At 38.4% G+C, this 19,820-nt stretch overlaps 1 protein-coding gene across 36 annotated transcripts in view; it reads right to left on the bottom strand.

Moving 5' to 3' along the window:
- NEB (nebulin) overlaps positions 1-18,592 on the bottom strand; it is a 127,187-nt gene extending 108,595 nt beyond the window's left edge. For 35 of the 36 annotated variants that reach the window (XM_054207815.1, XM_054207818.1, XM_054207824.1 and 32 more), the window contains exons 1-20: positions 18,469-18,592; positions 17,650-17,754; positions 17,037-17,102; positions 12,585-12,629; positions 11,008-11,211; positions 9,969-10,076; positions 8,264-8,368; positions 7,856-7,960; positions 7,648-7,752; positions 6,804-6,908; positions 4,895-4,999; positions 4,591-4,698; positions 3,722-3,838; positions 2,966-3,067; positions 2,776-2,883; positions 2,577-2,681; positions 1,828-1,926; positions 1,248-1,352; positions 1,038-1,145; positions 56-367 (exon numbers count right to left, since the gene is read on the bottom strand). In XM_054207815.1, coding sequence (XP_054063790.1) covers positions 56-367; positions 1,038-1,145; positions 1,248-1,352; positions 1,828-1,926; positions 2,577-2,681; positions 2,776-2,883; positions 2,966-3,067; positions 3,722-3,838; positions 4,591-4,698; positions 4,895-4,999; positions 6,804-6,908; positions 7,648-7,752; positions 7,856-7,960; positions 8,264-8,368; positions 9,969-10,076; positions 11,008-11,211; positions 12,585-12,629; positions 17,037-17,069 — 2,079 coding nt within the window. In that variant the 5' untranslated portion in view covers positions 17,070-17,102; positions 17,650-17,754; positions 18,469-18,592. The remainder of the gene's footprint in view (positions 1-55; positions 368-1,037; positions 1,146-1,247; positions 1,353-1,827; positions 1,927-2,576; positions 2,682-2,775; positions 2,884-2,965; positions 3,068-3,721; positions 3,839-4,590; positions 4,699-4,894; positions 5,000-6,803; positions 6,909-7,647; positions 7,753-7,855; positions 7,961-8,263; positions 8,369-9,968; positions 10,077-11,007; positions 11,212-12,584; positions 12,630-17,036; positions 17,103-17,649; positions 17,755-18,468) is intronic. The other variant, XM_054207816.1, reaches the window with a different exon arrangement.
- Between the last annotated feature and the right edge of the window lie 1,228 nt (positions 18,593-19,820).

Genomic DNA, 19,820 nt, shown 5'->3' with positions numbered 1-19,820 from the left:
CAGCTTTTGCTTAAGGAATCTCAAAAAAATTCTGTTCACATGAGGTTTTACTTACATCACTCTGAATCTCCATCATATTTTTGGTCAGCTCCACATTCATTGCATCTGGTAAATAAGTATAGTGGTGTATGAGGTTCTTGTAATTAGCATTGCTGGCAATCTCTTGAGCCTTCTTGGCACCAACAACATTGACCATATCCATTGGAATGTTGTAATTAGTTTTTGTTTTCTCATAATCTTTCTTGTACTCTCGTTCAGACTGCAGCTTGGCTACCTTCATATAATGAACAAGTTTGGGATCATCTTGGAGGCTCTGGAATCCAACGAGTTTCCCCTTGGAAAGTTCATAGGCTTTTTTATAGTTTACCTGTTAGAATAGAATAGAACACGGAGAATATAATCTTAACTGTAGTAACTTAGCAATAAGTAAACTAAAAGCAAAGGCTACACTTTGTTTTCTACAAAGAGTATCCCTCACATTTAAGTCAATGACTATACATCTCAATAAAACCAGACACATATCTCTTTACAATTCACTGCTACACAAATCAGTTAATTAGCTTTCAAAGTAGTATTATCTCACTTGTACTGATCACAAGAGGGAGAGGAGTCTTAAAATACTAAGGGACTTCTGCGAGGCCACCCCCAAGAATACCCAAAACCCAGTGAGTCTTTCATCTATGATCAGGCCTATAATTAAGGACAGAGAGAATTCAGGGGTCCATTGCTCATGGAGCTGTCACTACTGACCTGCTCCTCATGATCTTCCTTAACCATACCAGCATGCAAGGGCAGTCTGTTTATTCACAGAGAATTACATAATGAAACAGGCTTTTCTAAATGTAATTATACAAATACATTAGTGAAGCAATGAAATGCCAACAAAAATATAACTGTGTTAAATGCGTCCAATAAAATGCTCAAAAAAAAGGCAATAGAGAACTTATCCTTCAGATATCCTTAATAAATGTAACTGCAAACATTGTTTAAGTAAACTTTTTTGAATTAAACTGTTCCTTTAGGAAGGATGCACTTACATCACTGGCAGCCTGCCTAGCAGCCTTGGCAGCTCGGATAGGAATAGCATCACTTTTTAGATCATATCCCCTTGATTTTAATTCTTCCAATCCCGTTTTGTAATAGTTCTAGAAGAAAAGGTGAATTTTGAATGAACGGTTTCTAGCTAACGGAAACTTCACATTGTTGATTCATTGTTGAATCGAGAGCTGGATTCAAAATCTACTTACATCACTAATATTGTAGGCATTAACTTTAGCCTGTATAAACTGAGGCACATCTGGAGGGAGGTGGTACTTGTGAATAATTTCTTCACCTTTGGATTTATACAGTATCTGCAAAGAAAAATAAAGAAAGAAATTTAGTAGCCCGATGTTTATAGATTGTAAATGCTTAATAACACTGTGACACAACTCAAAGGTCTCATGTGACCTCCCTCACAAAGAAAGACAGAGACTGAATCCTAGCCCTTACCAACCGAATCGTATGAACTCCATTGCCTTAACTGGTGCAAGGAATACATCAAGAATGATGAACATAACTAAATTACAAACATACACACTAAAAGTTGCCATGAGCAGCCACTTGAAAAACTAAAAAAAGCAAACTGATTTCCAGGTGATCTTCCACTGGAACATAACTGCGACCATGCACAAATGGTTTTGTGCTTGTGTGTGTGTATATGCACACACACTCACCTACACATTCATTTCAGGAGCTCTCTTAAAACTGGATGATAAAGGGAAGGTGGCCACAGTGCACAAATCGATGATGTCAGAGCGCAGCAACATGTTTTCTAGGTTTACTTACATCACTCAGCTGCTTGCTATTGATCTCTGCTTGCTTCTGTACTGGAGAGTCGGTCACTTGAGTAAATTTGGTTTGATCAGGATGCTTTTTGTAGGTGTGCTGAAGGAAAACAAGGAATATATTTGCAGAAAATGTATAAAAGCAAAACTATTTTAGAAGACATAGCAATGCAGCATTACTTGGGGTAGCCCCCACGTGTGTAGATAAGCACTGTCATGCACAACGGTTCTTATGTTACTTTTTAACATAATCAGAGAGGAAATAAATTTGTTAAAGTATTTTTAAAGTATTCATGTAAAATATTTTGAATAGGTATGTAAATATAATTTATAGTATATTACACTGTATATTGCATATTATATACAAATACATATTTAAAGTATTTTCCAAGTATTGATAAAGTAAATAAAACTAGTATTAATAAAGTAACTAAAGTACTTTCAAAGTATTCATGTAAAAATATGTTTACTGAAGCAGATAAATGCTTGTTCATTCTTCGTTTTGGTACTATTCCTCTAATTTTATGTTTTTACTTGTTAAAGATTGTGCTATATCTGTCTTGATCACTAGATGTCACAAAAGGCTCTAAAATACAGATGAATACGGTTTTTAGGGGTGCATATGGTAACAAGGCCACATTCAAAATCACTGAAGTTAACAGGAATCACTCTGTGAATTTCTACGTGCCTCAGAAGCAGATACTCCGCATGTAGTTGGCTACTTGATAACCACTACTGTCCTCTACTCACATCTTTACACTGCTCCAACTTCTTAATAGCTTCATACTCTTGAGTTATGGTCTGAGGGAAGTAGCATTTTGTCTTTTCCTCCTCATACTCTGCTTTGTAATTTTTCTAGGGATAAAATCAACATTCAGTAAGAGATCATAACTGAGTTTTCTGTGAAATGAAAGTATGACCGTGAAAACAGAATGATTGCCACGCTTACATCACTCTTCATAGCTTCAACTTTCATGCAGTGTGTATGATGTGGGTCCTCGAAGCTGCCCAAATAGTGTCCTAAAATATTCTTTTGGTATGCATCTTTATATTTTACCTGGAAAAATAATCACAAGTTGATAAACAGAAGTAATCAAGACTGTCAGGACGGGACGACATAACACTAATCAAATACATACATCACTAAAATTCTTCAGAACAGCATCAGTTTGGAACTTTGGTGTGTCACAGTAATTCATGCTGTTTCCTCTTGATTGTTCGTAGGCTTCTTTGTATAATTTCTGCAAAAGAAAATAATGTCAGATAATGCAGTACTTTTCACTGCAACTCACTCACAACACACTAAAAATGACAAAACTGTGAAATTATTGCAAAGAAAAGCTTTCCCAGAAGATTGAAAAACAGATGGCACTTTTTTCCCAATCATCTTTTAAAACAAACTTTTCTTAGTAACTATTAGGTTTGTAAGGGAAGATGGAAAGGTATGACTAATGGTTTTTTAACCTCTGACACTTTCCATACAGATGAAAACAGCAAGAGGAAAGAAATAGAGAGCGCCATTACAGTGTGTAACCAGAATGTAATATATATGAATTTTCAAAAGTACCACATATTTTATCATTATTGGCACAGGTTGAAGTTCCTTAGAGCCGTAAGGGAAGAACGGTCATCTTGTGATCCATTTTCCACAGGGATCTAAATGAACTATAGAATAATTAGCTATCCCCATAACATGCTACAGCTATTGTTACACTCTGCTGCAGAGAAATGACTCGTTATCTATACCGTTCTGGCTGGTGGTATCTCATGACAAATATTGGTCTATAAAACTAAAAATACTAAGAGATCCAAAGGAGAAACCTTGCGAAGAAATGATGATTTTGATTTATTGTACACGACTGAAAATCATCCAGCTGTACTTTGATAATACTTACATCACTCAGCACATTTCCTGCAGTTTTTAATTGCCTCAGCAATGGGTTCTCTGTAGCAGGAAGCACATTATAATCTGCAATAGCTTTGTTCTTTTCATAGTCTGCTCTGTATTTTGTCTTTAAAAAAATAAAAATAAAAAGGGTGAAGTTCTAAAAATCAGTACTAGCCTCTATCACCTTGAACTTTTCGGGAAAATTTCCCCTGGTTTTTTAACTTATGATTCATGACGGCAAAGGACCATAAAAGGCACTCAGATGACAGGAGTGCATGGATGCCCTGGGAGGCAGGGTGAGAAGATAACTTAGAGCTATTTAGGAGATGTCCCCACCTCTAAGCACCTCTCCAAACGTTGTAATTTTTCAAATATCACTTGACATCTCAGAATAATCACATTCTTACAATTACTGACATAAGATTGTCTTTGCTAATGTATATACTGTTACAGAAAATGCAGAAGCCACATAGATTCTGTATTTTGAACAAAAGATGGGCCAGCAAAACATCACTGAGATACACTGAGCAAAGATGAATAAATATGAAAATACTGACCCAAATTCAGCTAGCTTAAGTTGGTCGGGGTTAACAGTATTGATTTGTTCCAACTAAAGATCAGGCACATAACATAATCAAAACAAACAATGAAGCAAATTCTACTTCACTGAAAGAAAATACTACTTCATGGGTACTATTGTTGAAGATCATACGCATGGCTAGGAGTTGTTCCAAGCTTCCTGGTGGAATGCACACAAGAATACATCTTTTGCATCTAGGAAAATATTTTTGGCACTTGACAGAACAGTTTCAGCACAAACTGTCCTGACTTCAGAACTAAACTCTAGCTAAACAAATGGGAGCACGCATAACATACCTTACTGACGTTATCTGAAACTCGCTTATTAGCTTCATATTCTGGAGTTTCAGTCTGCATAAAATAGATTTGGTCTTTTGTGTTTTCAAAGTCTTCCTGGTATTTTCTCTGTTAGGAAAAGAGACAAACAGATACCAATGTATCAAATGCACTTAAGTTATAAATCAGACATCCACAACAGTAGCTTATTAAGGAAAAGAGAAATACCACAAATGGAGCAGACAAAATTAATCAGTATTTTCCACATCAACCTAAACAGAGGATAAAGCTGCTCATTTCAAGATTCTCTGAAGAATTCACTCACCATACTTATATTTTCTGCATTCATTTTCGCAATTGCAACATCATAGCATGGAGTTTGACTCCACTTGCCTTTGATCTTGTTTTTATAGTCCTCATGGTAAATAATCTATAATGAAATAAAAAAAATAAAACATAAGCCCCAAGATACAGCATAATCTTCACTTGGCAGATTTGTTTTAAAAAGTCTTCTTTTTAAAGTTGCTTCACATTTTACATCTGCCTTATAACGACTTTATCAGTTATTGTCAAAAACACCTTAAATATGATATGGCCTAAGGACTCCAGTTATTTCTCTTAGTACCTTCCCTGACCAGAAAAAAGGAAAAATAAGTGAAATAAGTCCTTGTAGAAGACAGTTATTAATAAGAAATTCTCTCTATGAGACATCACTAACATAGTCCTCTAGTTCTGTTTTCTGACTGGTCACATAATACTGGGACATATCCTTGCCCTTTGGTTAAGCCAGAATTTATTGTTATTGCTGCTGAAACTTGTTATACGCAAATCCTTTTAATATATGGATTGCCTGGTATATGTGATTTCTATTACGCTATATTCAAGCACACAGAAAATCAAGTATCAACTGTTTAAACAGACAGTTCCTGTCTGTCTAATAACAAAATATCTCTCCAAGTTTTGAAAATGCATTTGTTCCAAATGCATTTGCAGCCACAGTTGCATTGCTTATCACAAAAAATATAACTTCTCCAATGCCTTTTTGTTACCACATTGATATAGAACAAATACACTAAAAACAACCTTAAAAAATATATCTACATTTTATTGTATTGGAGATACATATATAGCTTAATATTTTATTTATTTCAAAGATTACGATACTGATTTTGCTTTTTACATGCCTAAAAATTCTCTTGATGACAATTTAGCTTTGAAGCTATACAAGAATAGGATTACAAGAAATTCTCTCTAAATTAAATACTACTTTCTTTCACTTTCCAAATGGGTTCACGACAGTATTTTTTTAGTGGCTTTGCAACCATATGTGAATACTGTAACTCCGTAATCTTAAAGAGCACATAATTTTCAATGCACAGCAATAAAATCACGTGTGTCCTCATCATAATAACTAAATTCTGAATGGAGTTAAAATCCTGTTTCTGTCTTATAAGATTATGCAACTTAGTTCCAGTTTCTTCAGCAAAAGTTGGTCTTCCTATATTTTACTTCACCTCCTGCATTCCTCAGCTGTGATTTATTCTAGGTATACCCAAAATGCACTGAGGACTGGTGCTAGAGGCTCTGTTAATTATGCCACACAGTTATGGAATTCAATGTTACTTGTTAATTTGGTGTGCAGATCAGGAAATGCTTATCTAATTTGCCAGACCTTCCCACTCATTGATATATCCATGAATTTAGGAATGCTTGGGATATGTATGTGTACAATGGTTTGACACTGCAATGAACATTTAGAATGTATTCTGTGCAGTTGGCCTTGGCAACTTTTCAGCACAATGGGCTTATTACTTGTAAGCAAGTAGCTCACTCCAAAACCAGACACATATTTAAATGCCATTGCTGACACTTAAGAGAACAGCGAAATGGATATTATTTACTATTTTCTCCTGTAAACACAGAAAGCGTAAAGCAGGAGACAAAAAAAATAGTGAGAATGGGAAGTAACGTGTGTCTGGTAGAAGCAGAAATGTTTGTTGAAAACTAAATTCACTGATAAGAAAATTAATTTTCACCTTTCACCTGAGACTGGGCAGGATTTTCTCTAAGACATTTGAGGAAGAAAGGAACTGACTTCCGCCACTGAAAATCAAAGGGTTCTTCATATGAGCTCTGGTCTTTTTTTTTGCCTTTCCTCTCTTTAGGTACCTTTTTGCCCCTCTAGCTCCAAAAGCGAGGTTTCTACAGAAAGAACAGCACTGCATTCTACTCACATCACTCAGCTGCCTTGTCACTTTCTTGGCTTGTTCCACATCAGGTGGATCTGGCAGAGCAGTATATTTAGATTTTCGTTCATCGTGCCCTTTTTTGTAGACAATCTGTAAATATGAAAGAAGTAAACATTTACAGTAACTACCAACTTAAGCATCAGAACATTTATTCTTAACTCTGCTAATGCCACCATTCTGTCCCCAGCTACTGCAGCATAAACTCTTTCAATCAAAGTATTCTGGAGGACTACTTTCTCTTGATAAGAAACAGTGAAAAAGAATCAGTTCCCTGGGAAAATTTTCAAGTATATTACTCTGTTGCTCCTGATAAACATGGACTAATGAACTTCTGGACATCTGCAAAATTCACTGAAATCTTTAAGTGAGGCCTGAAATTCTCGGCTGAAGAGCTCTACGTATCTAAGCATCAGCAAATCAGACAGCCTCACAAATTCCTGACTTTTTTTATCACCGTTTTAGAGAGACCGACTTGTAGACCCACAACAAAGAACTGGGCTTACATCCTGTGGAGAAACCCTGAGAGTTTCTCCACACATTTTGAGAGATACTTGAGGTCTTCTTACTGATTAACTCAGATGATCTTTAATAAATTAATTATTTCATTCATTCATAATCTGGCATCAAATTGCCAACAGATTTATACTCTAATATAGAGTACATACTTTCCTATTGAAATAGCACTACTACCAGAGCAAGCAGCGCACACGTGAGCGTTTTTATTTTCTGTTCCATTATGAAGTTTTTGTATCTAGTCGAAGTCCACCACGAAGACTACCAAGTTACACTGCAAGAGTGACCCAGCTGTCAATTGGGCTTTGATACTTACATCACTCAGAGCCTTCTGAGCCTGTGCCACCCTTCTGAGCTCTGGACTGTCATTGTATGGATAGAATAATGTTTTGTCTCCCTCCCAGTCTTCGGTATAGAGTTTCTAAAAAACAGAAAAATGCCAGAATACTCATTATGAATTAATCTCTGACTTGGAATACTTCTTGCACTTCAGCTGCCTAGACTTGGGATATTTTTTTTCTTACCTTACTGAACATTGCTGTGTTTTTTATTGCATTCACAAGCTCTGGAGCATCAGGGGGAAGTAGGTACTTGTCCTTATTCTCCTCCCAGTTCTGTTTATATAATACCTGTAAAGAAAGATCAGCACCTTGGTTACTATCATTAGAAAAATAGTTATATTTGTGAATAAACTGTAACTTTGGTAAAGATTTTTTTGAAGTGAAAGGCTCAAACCAGTGACATTTGAAGACATGAATTGGAAATATTTAAGATTGTATTTATACTTGCCTTACTAACTTCTGTGCAATCTCTCCCTGTACATCTAAACTGTCTAAAAACATTGCTTTAGTGCCCTGAGCTCCAAACTTTATTCATATCAGTAACCTCACGAGCCACTAATCTGGCCTTCCAGAAAGTCGGAACTCGCTCACCTTGCTCACTTGCTGTGACACCTTCTTTGCATGTTCTATATCCTTGGCCTTTTCATCAACATGGCAAATAGTTCTGGCAACTTCACCAGCCATGCGGTATTTAACCTAGATGAATGCACAACAAAATGCATTTATTCTTACAGCAAAAAATGACAGTTTTTTAAAAAAGCAGAACATTGGCATTTTGGCACTTAATACTACGAATACCCAAAGCCTGAATTCAATAAAGCATTTAGGACGAGTTGTTCCTCAGAAATGAAGCCTATGGAAATAAACAGATTTGGTGAATTAATTGAGAAAGAAATGCAGCTTTGAGACAGTTTCAAGAGCTGTGAATCCCTGTTAGAGGTAGTGCCCTTCTGTAATCACAGAGTTCTTTCTAAGAGTACTTCCACCCTGTATAATGAGATAGAGAGATCCCCATGCTATGCGGTATATCCCAATTTCACAGCCCATTACCACGTAAACACTAGCTGTACTGCCAAAAGCAATATAGCCACATCATTACCATGGCAAACCAGCAGCTTGGGCAAAAAATCATCCTAATGCGGTTATACCTCTCCCAGCTTGACAGTAGGCTCAGTCAGCATCAGTGTATGGATTGCTGCATCACGTTCCTCAATATAGCCAAAGTCAGGGGTGGCGTAGAATTTCATGCATGCTCTTCTCCTGGCCACCGGTTAGGTTAGTTGACTACCCTCTCAGTTTTAGGGGTTCCCATTCCTAGGGACTCAACTCTCCCTATCTACCATACAAAGAATTAAGAAGCATTTGTAGGTGGGTTTCAGTTTCCCAGACTGTGATGTGATTTGTTGAAGGTAGACTAGCGTTGCTTAAAAGAAAGAGGGGAGGATGAGCCAGCTTCCAGAACTAGAGGCACTGCATCAGTGGGACAATCGCACCTGGGCTAGCTTTCAAAGGCACATCACTAAGAGTGGGATTCACACAGAGGGGACAACACATCTTGGAAATTCCCATAGTAAATGACAAGATCCACGGAAATTCATTTTGCAACACACTGAGAATCCAAGCATCATTTTTTCCAGTATCTCTTTAGGAAATTGACTTTCAGTTACTTTATGAAAACAAAAATGTTTAAACACATTTTAAAAACAAAATTCTAGGGTTATTTACCCAGTGCACAACTTAACAGAAAATCATCAGGCACAACATTCATGATGACTGCAGGGCATAATGTGTGGCTGCCCCATCCCTGGAGGGGTTCAAGGCCAGGTTAGATGGGGCTTTGAGCAACCTGGTCTAGTGGGAGGTGTCCCTGCCCAGGGCAGGGGGGTTGGACTAGATGGTCTTTAAGATCCCTTCCAAATCTAACTCCATGATTCCATGAATCTTCAAATGCAATGATATGGGCATCACCACCATCTCCCGTGCCTGTAGCTTCTGATCAGAAATTTTCAAACCTCTTCAGGCACAATGAAGCAGGGTGATTATTCACCTAGAAAGGAATCATCACATCTCCCTTCCTGAAAGCCCTAAATTCCAACCAACATCATAGAACTCAAATTTGACATATAGTCTGTATTCCTTACTCTTGTAATCTGATAAAGTTTCTGTTAAACATTCAGATTGTCTTATCACAGTATTATCAAGAAATGATCACTTCTTATCCAACATTTAAAATTGTGATTCAGTTTGCTTCTTTACAACTCTGTAAATATTTTTTCTTGTGACAACTGCTACCTACCTCACTGAGCTGGTCTTGCACTTTTTTGATTCTCCGAATTTCTGGGGTATCAATTGTGGAAGCATACGGCTTTCCTTTTTCTTTTCTAAATTTTTCTTTGTACTTGTTCTGAAAGAAAATAATGACAAATGTAATTAAGACATATCCTAAAGCTCTGGCAGAAATGTATCTCGCAATTATTGATTTAGTTTATCTGGTTAGTAGAGGAATTTTGGGCAGATTATTGAATAATAAAAACTAGTATTACTCAATTACATTTGCAGAGTTATGCTTATTTTAACCAACTGACTTTCTTCCATCTGACACAAGAGAAAAATTCCATTTCTACCTTTAGCCTGTTTTAGGTCATCTTTGGTTGATTATATTCTCCTTAGGAGCTTGATATTGATAAATTCACAGTTATTTGTTTCAATGACAAAAGATAAGGAAAATATGGTGATGAGGGTAGCAGTTCTAGACCTATGATCTCACATAACCCTTAAACAGTGAACACTGGTAGGTAATATACATTAAAATTTAGGAAAAGCGATATGATGCCATCTGCATCTGTGCAGAGCAGTTTTCCACTTTTCACAATATCGTACTCTATTGGTCTACTGGACTGTGATAGCCTGTACCAGGAATTTAGGTTGGTGCTTGTTCCTATATATTGTGCACAAGGATTTTTCTTGGATATATATATAGAGGGATAGAGATACATCCTATTATAAAAAATATTGAGGTTTGCTATTCAATAGACGTTAGTCCCTGTTATCTCCCTTCAGTTGGATATCCAAGTCAGTGCAGGAGTCGTATTAACTGACAACTCTGATAACCTTCAGCCATCTGCCTCAAGTCACTTTTTGTGCGCTTAAGCAGCAAATGGGCAAGAGGAGCTAATTCAAAGAAGGAATCTTCCTACTTCAGGCAAATAACATTAATACATATCATAAAATGAAGTACAGGAGACAAAACAGTAGCATGAAAGTTTGCAATAATATGGATTAAACATCTTTAAAGTTGGTGTTCCTCAAGAAATAAAAGACAGGTGACAATTTACCTCACTGAATAGGTCCTTCATTTTATTACTGTGTTGCAGATAAGGTGTCAAAAACTTAGATGGGTCCACTTTTGTCCGTATTGTCTTCTTTCTGACTGGAGGTGCTGCATCCTCAACAGAAGGTTTTTCGCGCTCAACAGTATAGGTAGTAGTTTCAGGACCTCTGATGTCTGTGCTAACAGTCTCAGTGATCTCAGTGATCACCTGGGAACACAGAAAAAAATAATTATTTGCTTTATAACTGTAAATCATCATTTTACAATAAGCATGCAGCAGTACCTGCTGTTAGCCTTATAACAAAACAATTGTTTATAAAAAGTTGTAATATATTTCTAAAACTTGGGAGGGGCTTGTTTCTGAAAATATTGCATTTTGTGCAGAAAAAAAAGCTTTTATTTTCCTATGATAACTCATAGGACAACATGACGCTAATGCATTAGACTATATTTATAGCCGATGGGAAAAGGTCTAATCACTTTAGCTAGAAAGACATTCATACTCACACGTAATTCTTCATCCCACAATACTGTTTTCAAAAACAGACGCAAATCAGACACAGAAATAATCAGTCATGCTATTGCTCCCTTTAAATCCCGTCTGGCTACAGATTTTAGAACCCCTGATGAACGCAGTGGATGAATTGATCTTCAAAATAATAAGCTGGCAGTCTTCCTTCCAAAGTGTAGTCCTAGATTATTTGCTCAAACAGTATTAATCAAATCGTATTTTATTAAATTAAAAATTTAGGAAGACTTTGGGAACAGATTCCTTGTTTGGAAGGAAACACACTCACAAAGTGAAACGTTAAGCCTTTGTTTCCACATAAGCCTATGCCATAAAGAATCTTCCATGGTAACATAGCAGAGAGTTGCGTTATATCTACATTATAAGTGAATTTCAAATTATGGCAGTAACTCCTTGGTGATTCCAGTATTTGTTACCAGTGACATGAAAAAAATCTGCAAACCACCATCTTTCAGTGAAATTACACAAGATGAAGGGAATAGAACTGATACATTGAAGCTGGTTTCAGGCAGAATCTTTTTATATTTTTCTTCATAACAAGGTTAAGTATAATGTATATATGTGCTTGTTGTTCATATGTACAGATCTAGTCACATTCACATCCACAATAATTCTGTTCATCTTTAACACTAATGTTTGGATTTTGTCAATATGGTACCCAAGTAATCCTTCCTGTCTGTGTTTCTTGTTGTTAACACAACCTGCTGTTTCATTTTGTCACCTCATGTGCACAGCTGCTGAGCAGGAGCAAACGGAAGACTATCAGCAAAACACAGGGTGGGACAGAAATTAGCACAGTGCTTTCCTGATGGACACATCCACTCCTTCGAATGGAAACCAGAGTGGCAGATACGATACTCAGAACAAGCTAGGAACCCTCTAGCTTGGGGTGATCCCCCACAACAGGGTCCTGCAGAGGAAATAAAGTATTAAGAGGCAACTGTTCACTGATATTTGTATGTTTAATATGAAAAATTAGTCCTCAGAATATAAAAAGCCACTAATTTAGCATAATGTATTAACACTGCATGCAACATCACAGGGACCTTTACCTCATATGGTTCACCCTCCTCAATAACTGTCTCCTCAATGTAGTACTATTAAAAACAAGAGAAAAAAGTCATTGTTAGGCCAGATCATACAGAATAGCAAATTGTCGCTTCTCTTAAGCTGTTGTAAAAACACACTTCTGGAGAAATATCACTGTAGTTCATAGTTGCCTATGTAGTCACATTTCCATCCTTGGTAATTCTGAACATTTGTTCCTTTTTTTTGCATTAATGGTCAGATTTTTTTTTCCCTACATTCCGCAATTAAGCATCCTCCCAAGTAATTAATGAAGGATCACTATCTAATTTTAGATGGATCACTATCTAATTATAGACCTTGTACTACTGATCACAATTCTGAGCTCAGCAGCCCAGTTCCATCCACTTTATTGTCTACTTATCCATCCCACACCTCATAAATTTGGTGATAAGAAGACTATGGGAGACTGTTTCAGAGGTCTTCCTAAAGTAGTCAAGGTACGCAACATTCACTGGTCTCTCCTTGTCCATAGCAGCAGCGAACTCATTATAAAAAGCAATGAGTTTGGTCAGCCATGATTTGCCCTTGATAGATCAATGCTCACAGCTCTCCGTGACCTTCATGTCTTTCACGTGTTTAGAAATAGCTTCCAAAAGGATTTGCTCCATAACCTTCCCAAGGACTGAAGTGCGATTGACCAGCCTGTAGTTCCCTGGGTCTTCTTTCCTGCCTTTTTTGAAGATGCGCATCTGTCTTTTTCCAGTTGCCAGCAACATCCTTGCATCACTATGAGCTTTCAAAAATTATAGCAGCTGTGCGATGTCCTCAGCACCCCTGGATTCATCCCCTCTGGTCCCACTCAACTATGTACATCCCAGTGGATTAAGTCATCCCTAACTCTTGTCTTCCTCTGCTGGGGCTACTACTTCACTCCCACGTCTCTGGTAGAAAGCTCAGAGATGTGGAGAAGTGGATGACCATAGGACAAGCCTTATCAAACCTGAGGCAAAAAAGACTTCAAGTACCTCAGCATTTTGCCTGTTCCTTGTCACTAGCTTCTCTGCCCACTGAACTATGGTCCCACACTCTCTTAGCTTTCCTTTTGCTGCTGATGGCACTTGCAGAAACCTTTCTTACTGTTCTTCACTTCCCTTTATGGCTTCAACTCCAGCTGAACTTTGCCCATGCGTGTAGGAATGGAGTTGATGTCTTATGTCTTTATGTTCCTCCCAAGAGGCCTGCTCCTGCTTCCACCTTCAGTATACTTCTTTTTTCGTGTGTTTGAGCTCAGTCAGGAGCTCCCTGTTCATCCATACCAGCCTTCTGCTGTTTGACTTCTGCACATTGGACTGAACTATTCTTGTGCTCTGAGAAAATTGTTCTTGAGGATCACTCAGCTCCCCTGGGCCCCTTTGCCCTCCAGGACTGTTTCCTGTGAAATCTTCCCAAGCAGGTCCCTGAACAGGCCCAAATCTGCTCTTATGAAGTTCAGGATTGTAATTCTGTTTATCTTGCCCATTCTTTGCTGAATCTTCAACTCACTGTAGCCATGGCTGCCCTTGACCTTTGCATCTTCCTCCAGTTCTTTCTTGTTTGTGAATAGCATGTCCAGCAGAGCACCTCTCCTAGTTAATTCATCGATCAACTGCATCAAGAAATTTATCATCGATACTTTCCAGAAATCTCCTAGCTTGCTTGTGCCCAGCCATAGGCCCTTCCAGCAGATACTGAGGTGGTTAAAGCCATCCTTCAGCACAAAGGCTGTGCCTGTGAGGCTTTCTCCAGCTGCCTGAAGAAGTTCCCAGGGTGCTACATGTACTCTGAAATGGCAGATCTGCAGGTGGAGCACGGACCTTCCTCCTGTTGCCAGAAACCACGAGCTTCCTGCCTTCTCCAACCTGACGGCCATCCTCCATCATCCATTTAACCAGGGTTTCCAACCGGCACTCCTTCCTTGCCATCTGTGGCTCTGCCTCTTGCTTTTCATGCAGGTGCTGTCAACCTCTTCTTGACCTTCTTCCATTGTGGTGTGAAGCCTGCTCACCTCTTCCTTCAGCAACCTGCAGTGCAACTGAGCAACCTGACCAGAACACGTCTCCCACTGGAGAGGCAACAAGGGCTTCACATCCCGGGTGGCCACTTGCCTTTCTCTCCACAGCAGCCAGGAATCGACGGCACCAGAGTCAGCTCCAACCTGAGCCGCTGCGCAAATGCAGAGCCCGCCACCGCCCTGACTGCCATTTGCTGAAAAGAATGTCGGAAAGGTCGTACTGGTTCCTGAAGCACCCACGGAAAAATTTAAAAAAAAACAAAAAAAAACAAAAAAAAACCCCAACCAACCTAACAAACAAACAAAAAAAAAACCACAAACCACAAAAAACAGCAAGACGAGAGCTGAGAAGAAGTGGGTGCAGATCGCGCCTCCCTGAGGCGCCACACAGCAAATGGCGGCCGCACGATGGCGCCGGCCCGCCACAGCGCCAGGCTTCACCGCCCCGAAGCTTCGCCCTCCGCCTCCCCTCGCTGCTTAATGAAGAAAAAAAGAACCCAAAAAAACATTTAAAGGTGTTGCTCCACCCGCTGTAGTAAAGAGCAGCTATTTTAGTCAAGAGGTGTTTGACTTGCCACTGACTTCCGGAAAGGAGAAAATGTAAAATGTGGGTTTTATCTTTGAAAAATCTCCTCAGCAAAGATTTGCTCAGGGTCACGTGCCAAAACTGTGGGAACAGAAAGCCCTTTGAACCAAGCCCTAAATAAATTCTCATTAAAATTTAAGCCCTTTTCCCAGAGTTGTCCCTCAAAGTCAGGTTTACGTTAACTAGCCCATACTTTTGAAGTTGTCTCATATTGGGCTGTTTCGAGGCAATTTCTGCTCACTGGCCCCATACCGTGTTTGACCTGTCTTCCACAAAGTCTCAAGTAACTCAGCAGAAGAGGTTTGTCTGTTCCACTGTGGTTTTTTGCACATCACAAATGGCTGCAATGTCCAGAGGAAGAAAAAATAGTACCTTAAAATCCTCAATATTTTCTCAGCCGCTCATTATTCAGCAATGATTTTCTGCTCTTTCAGAAGATGAATTTCTGATAGAACTCGTACAGGTTTAAAATAGGCGATTCCTACAGAAGTGGAATTCTATTTAAGAAAACTCTGGAAAGGCTTAAGCTGCCTTAAAATTGTACCAGATGCTATTGTTCCTATTTTATTTAACTTCTCACTATGAAAATCTCGAGGGAAGCTACTAAAGCAGCACCATTCCGTTCTGTCCTCGGAAGGTGGTGACTGAAAATTAAAAACAAATAGTGAAACAGAGCTGTGTAGACAAAAAGCCCAACATACAATAATTCCAGCAGCAACAAATAAACACTGACAGCAAAGAAATATACATTTTGTTACAGAGAGCACATAATGCTCAGGAAGCATAAAAGCAATTTCAAGTAACATGGTAATAGGAAACTTAATGAAGGACGGATGTCTTTGTAACTAGGTGGTACGAGGCCTTTAAAATGGACTTTATGAGCGGTAACACTTATTTTCCAAAACACCTTTAACTGATTCAACTGGTAAACCATTTGACTTTACTTCATTCACGATTTGAAATGTATAAAGTTGGCAGTCAGGGCTCAATGCTGACACACTGCCTGAAATCAACAGTCCATTCAATATAGTGTGGAGATAATGAGTTGTGGGATGTCTACATTTGTATTATCTTCTCCTTTTCCTCAAACAAAAACTGAGCAATTTCTTATAATCACTTGTGTATTTCATAAGATGTAGTTTCATTTCAAAATAGTTATAAAGCAGCAGGTAAGACCACACTGTCTGTTAACCTCATAAACTGTTTCAACAGCGAAGTCGTTATTCCAGTGACACTTGCTCATGATAGTAAGCTGTAGTCCCACAGTTCCTGGGGATTCTTTTAATCAAATTGCTGAGACTAATGACCTATCGGCAAATTAATCCCTGATGCAACTCCGCGGACATCTACAGGTTTAAATCTAGCTCCACCTCTGCAGCTTCTAAGGCTAAATTGGTTAACGGTGCCTTTGGTGGCACAAACCCGCTGCATTTCTGCATTGCGTTGGGCACAGAGGCAAGGCTCGAAATTGTCTTCCAAAGTCTTCTCTAGCATGGATTGGATGACAGAGGGCAAGCCAGGAGCAGGAGGGAAAAGAGATGGCCCACTGCATCTATAATTACGCAGAAGAGTAACCACGAAACCTCGCGATGGGGGTGTGAGATGGATACAATCCTTATTTAAACAGAGAAACTATGACAGGAACCAGAAAGATTTTGCTCCACTGTTGTTGGTTTTTACTGGTCAAACCGTTTAATAGGTATCTATCCATACCCTAACCTTCAGAGGGCAAACAGCAAGTAACCATCTATGTTCATGAGCAACATCTCATTAAAGTGATTAATATATTCATTTACAAGGCAGGAACCAAATATTGCTACTCTCAGATTTTCTTCTTACCTCCACAACTTCCTCATATTCTTCTTCCTCCATTTTGAGGGTATTTGTCTTTCTCTCCCCCACTCACTGGTCGTGCAGCAGATGAAAGAGTGAATATACAGTATTAGCCCAAGACTGAAAGTACTATAAAAGCTACTAGTCTAGTTCATAAAGAGCCTGGGTCATGGTTAGTAACTAGTCAGATTATTGCAATGTTGTTGGCTAATTAGTGAAAGAACTCGAACAACAGAGAGAACTAAAGTTGGCATCTGGCATTACTTTGTTTCTGACTATTATGGGAAAGCATTGCATTAAGTTTCAAACATACTGATATAAATCACCATTTTGGACAAATACTTTATTCTAAAAGTTGTAATACCGGTACTGGAATTCAATGAAAACAAAAAAGAAAAAAATCAGAGGAAGGGATTTCTTGAAGTATGATTTGATTTTTTTTCATCACAACAAAATTATTTAAAGAATTTTTCTTTTCTCTATGACTACGTTCTATACAATTCCATCACATTATTCAAGCTTCTGTTTGAATGGGATCTTTATCTGTATATTCTACTATATTCATTCACAAGTAAAAGCATAACGTAGAAAAAGATCGTAAATATTCTTTTTAAGTGACCTTAGGTTAATGAGGCAATTTCTTCTTCCAGCATTAGCCTATATAGATGCTATGGTTTGGGGATTTTTTACCTCTTGTGGCTTTTTTCTCTATATTTCTTCAGACCTGGAAAATATGAAAATCCATATAGTTGGCTGAATTCCGAAGTACAGATTACTGTCAAAACCTTTAAACAAATTAATTAACACAATGATTTTGCTATAAGGCAAAGCTACAATTTTCCACCAGAGACTGCAGCCCTGTTTCTAATGTTGGTAGGGGATGAGGCTTTGGAACAGCTGTTCCTGAGTCCAAAGATATTTGCCGTGTAAGCTAATACTACCAAATGACGGGGTGGTTTTGTTTAGCTGGCTAAACTGCAATTCCTTCTGAGGCAAGTGAAGTCTAGTAAGACAGGTTAAATATAGGAACATAGAATACTGTCCCTTTTTAGTTCCAACGTGTTGAGAAAAATTACCCCCAAAAAAGTCAATTTGTTAAACAAGAATGTTACCTATTAAAATAAATTAAGGATAACTCAGTAAGTGGCATGCCGTGTGAACAAGTAGGCCAAAGTTTATGTAGAAACCCAAGAAGTAGGGATTGCATATGAGGATACAATCTATACAAACTGTCACTATTCTAACCTTCAGTTACGCTTCCAAAACGCAATTCCAGGTCCTTTCCTCTTACTGCAATTTGCAACCAGTCATCCAGACAGAAAATCTGACTTCCACAGGCAAGGCACGACAACTACTCCCAAAAAAATTACAGAATCAGGAAACAGCCCAAGATCCTATTGTAAGGAAAAGAAGTCAAACACGATTAAAATGTTCTTACCAGCAACATCTAGTAAATATTCCTAGGAGCAAAGCCTCTCCAGTCCTCCCTCCTGAGCAGCACTGGGCGAGAACGAGCCTGGTGCATCAGCTCCTAATTACGCATGTGGCTAGCACAGCCAATCTGGCTCCAGCCCGCTCGAGTTTCATCCCTAAATATACTTGGTGACCCCGGAGGAGGCCACCTGTTCTCAGCAACATGAAGGAAAAGAGAGCTGGGCACTTCTGTGCTCCCAAGGAATCCCAAAACACACCAGAGCTTGACTGAACTTCACCAGGTCTCTGCTGAAATGGATCCCTAGGCAAATCCAAGGGAACACTCAAATGAAAAAAAAATGCACATTTTCATCTTTCAGAGTTGGCAATAGTAACAATAAATTTGAATTGACAGTTTCATTCCGATATTGTACCTGAATCAAAACTGTCTGAATTCAAGAATCTCTGAACTTCAAGAGAAAGGAGAGAGGAGTCTGGACTTTGAACTAAATTTTTACTATAAAGCTGTCTTTAATTTCATCCCTTAAGTATACCTGAAGTGCTTTATCAACTTAACTTGATGCAAATCATGTGCCAATAGTTTTATCACTGCTTATGAAATGCTATGTAGCTGAACACATGGACCCAGGAACACTGGCTACTTGCAAGGAAAAAACTTGCAAGGAACCCGATTAACAGCCAATATGCCTGGTGAAGAAAGACTAAGAGTACAGCATAAACAGATTAAGTGACAGGGGAGCAATTCTAACACACAAAGTATTTTGGAAGGTCAAGAATTACATGATGTCATGTAACTGACATTACATGAGTCAGAATCACGGTGACGATAACAGAAGTGACCTCTTAGGTCATCCACTCGACTCACATTATAGGGTTGGCTTTAGTTCTTCAAGGAGGTGCATTTAAAAGCCAATATCAACAACGATCTCTTTTCAAATACTGTATCACATAATTCAGTAAATGATTGTCAGGAGCCCTTGAGAGACACCTTCTTGTTCCTTAACTCTTTCCAGAAGTTAATATTTATATCCAGATGAAATATCATATCTCATTCACTACTGCCAAGTATTTTATATTCTGCACAGAGCTGTAGATCCTTCCCTTTCTCCTTTAGGCAAGCTCTATGCCTTCTATTACTTAGCATTTTGCTTTACTAGGCAATCCTTCCCCTTTTAATCTTATTTCTGTTTATTTAAAAGTCCTTCAGTTTCTTAAGATCTTTTGAAGATGTCCAGAAATGAGTATAACATGTTGATGGAGCCTCACAATAGCAATGTCAGCTTAACCTTCTGCTCTCCAGTCCAGATCCTGTCTGTGTGCATTCCAGAAAGAGCTCACAGAGTCGCTTTTCTCCTG

The sequence above is a fragment of the Rissa tridactyla genome, chromosome 7 (genome assembly GCF_028500815.1).
Source record: "Rissa tridactyla isolate bRisTri1 chromosome 7, bRisTri1.patW.cur.20221130, whole genome shotgun sequence".
Taxonomy (NCBI): domain Eukaryota; kingdom Metazoa; phylum Chordata; class Aves; order Charadriiformes; family Laridae; genus Rissa; species Rissa tridactyla.
The sequence above is the reverse complement of the archived record's forward strand: the minus strand, read 5'-3'. Positions and strand labels throughout refer to the sequence as shown.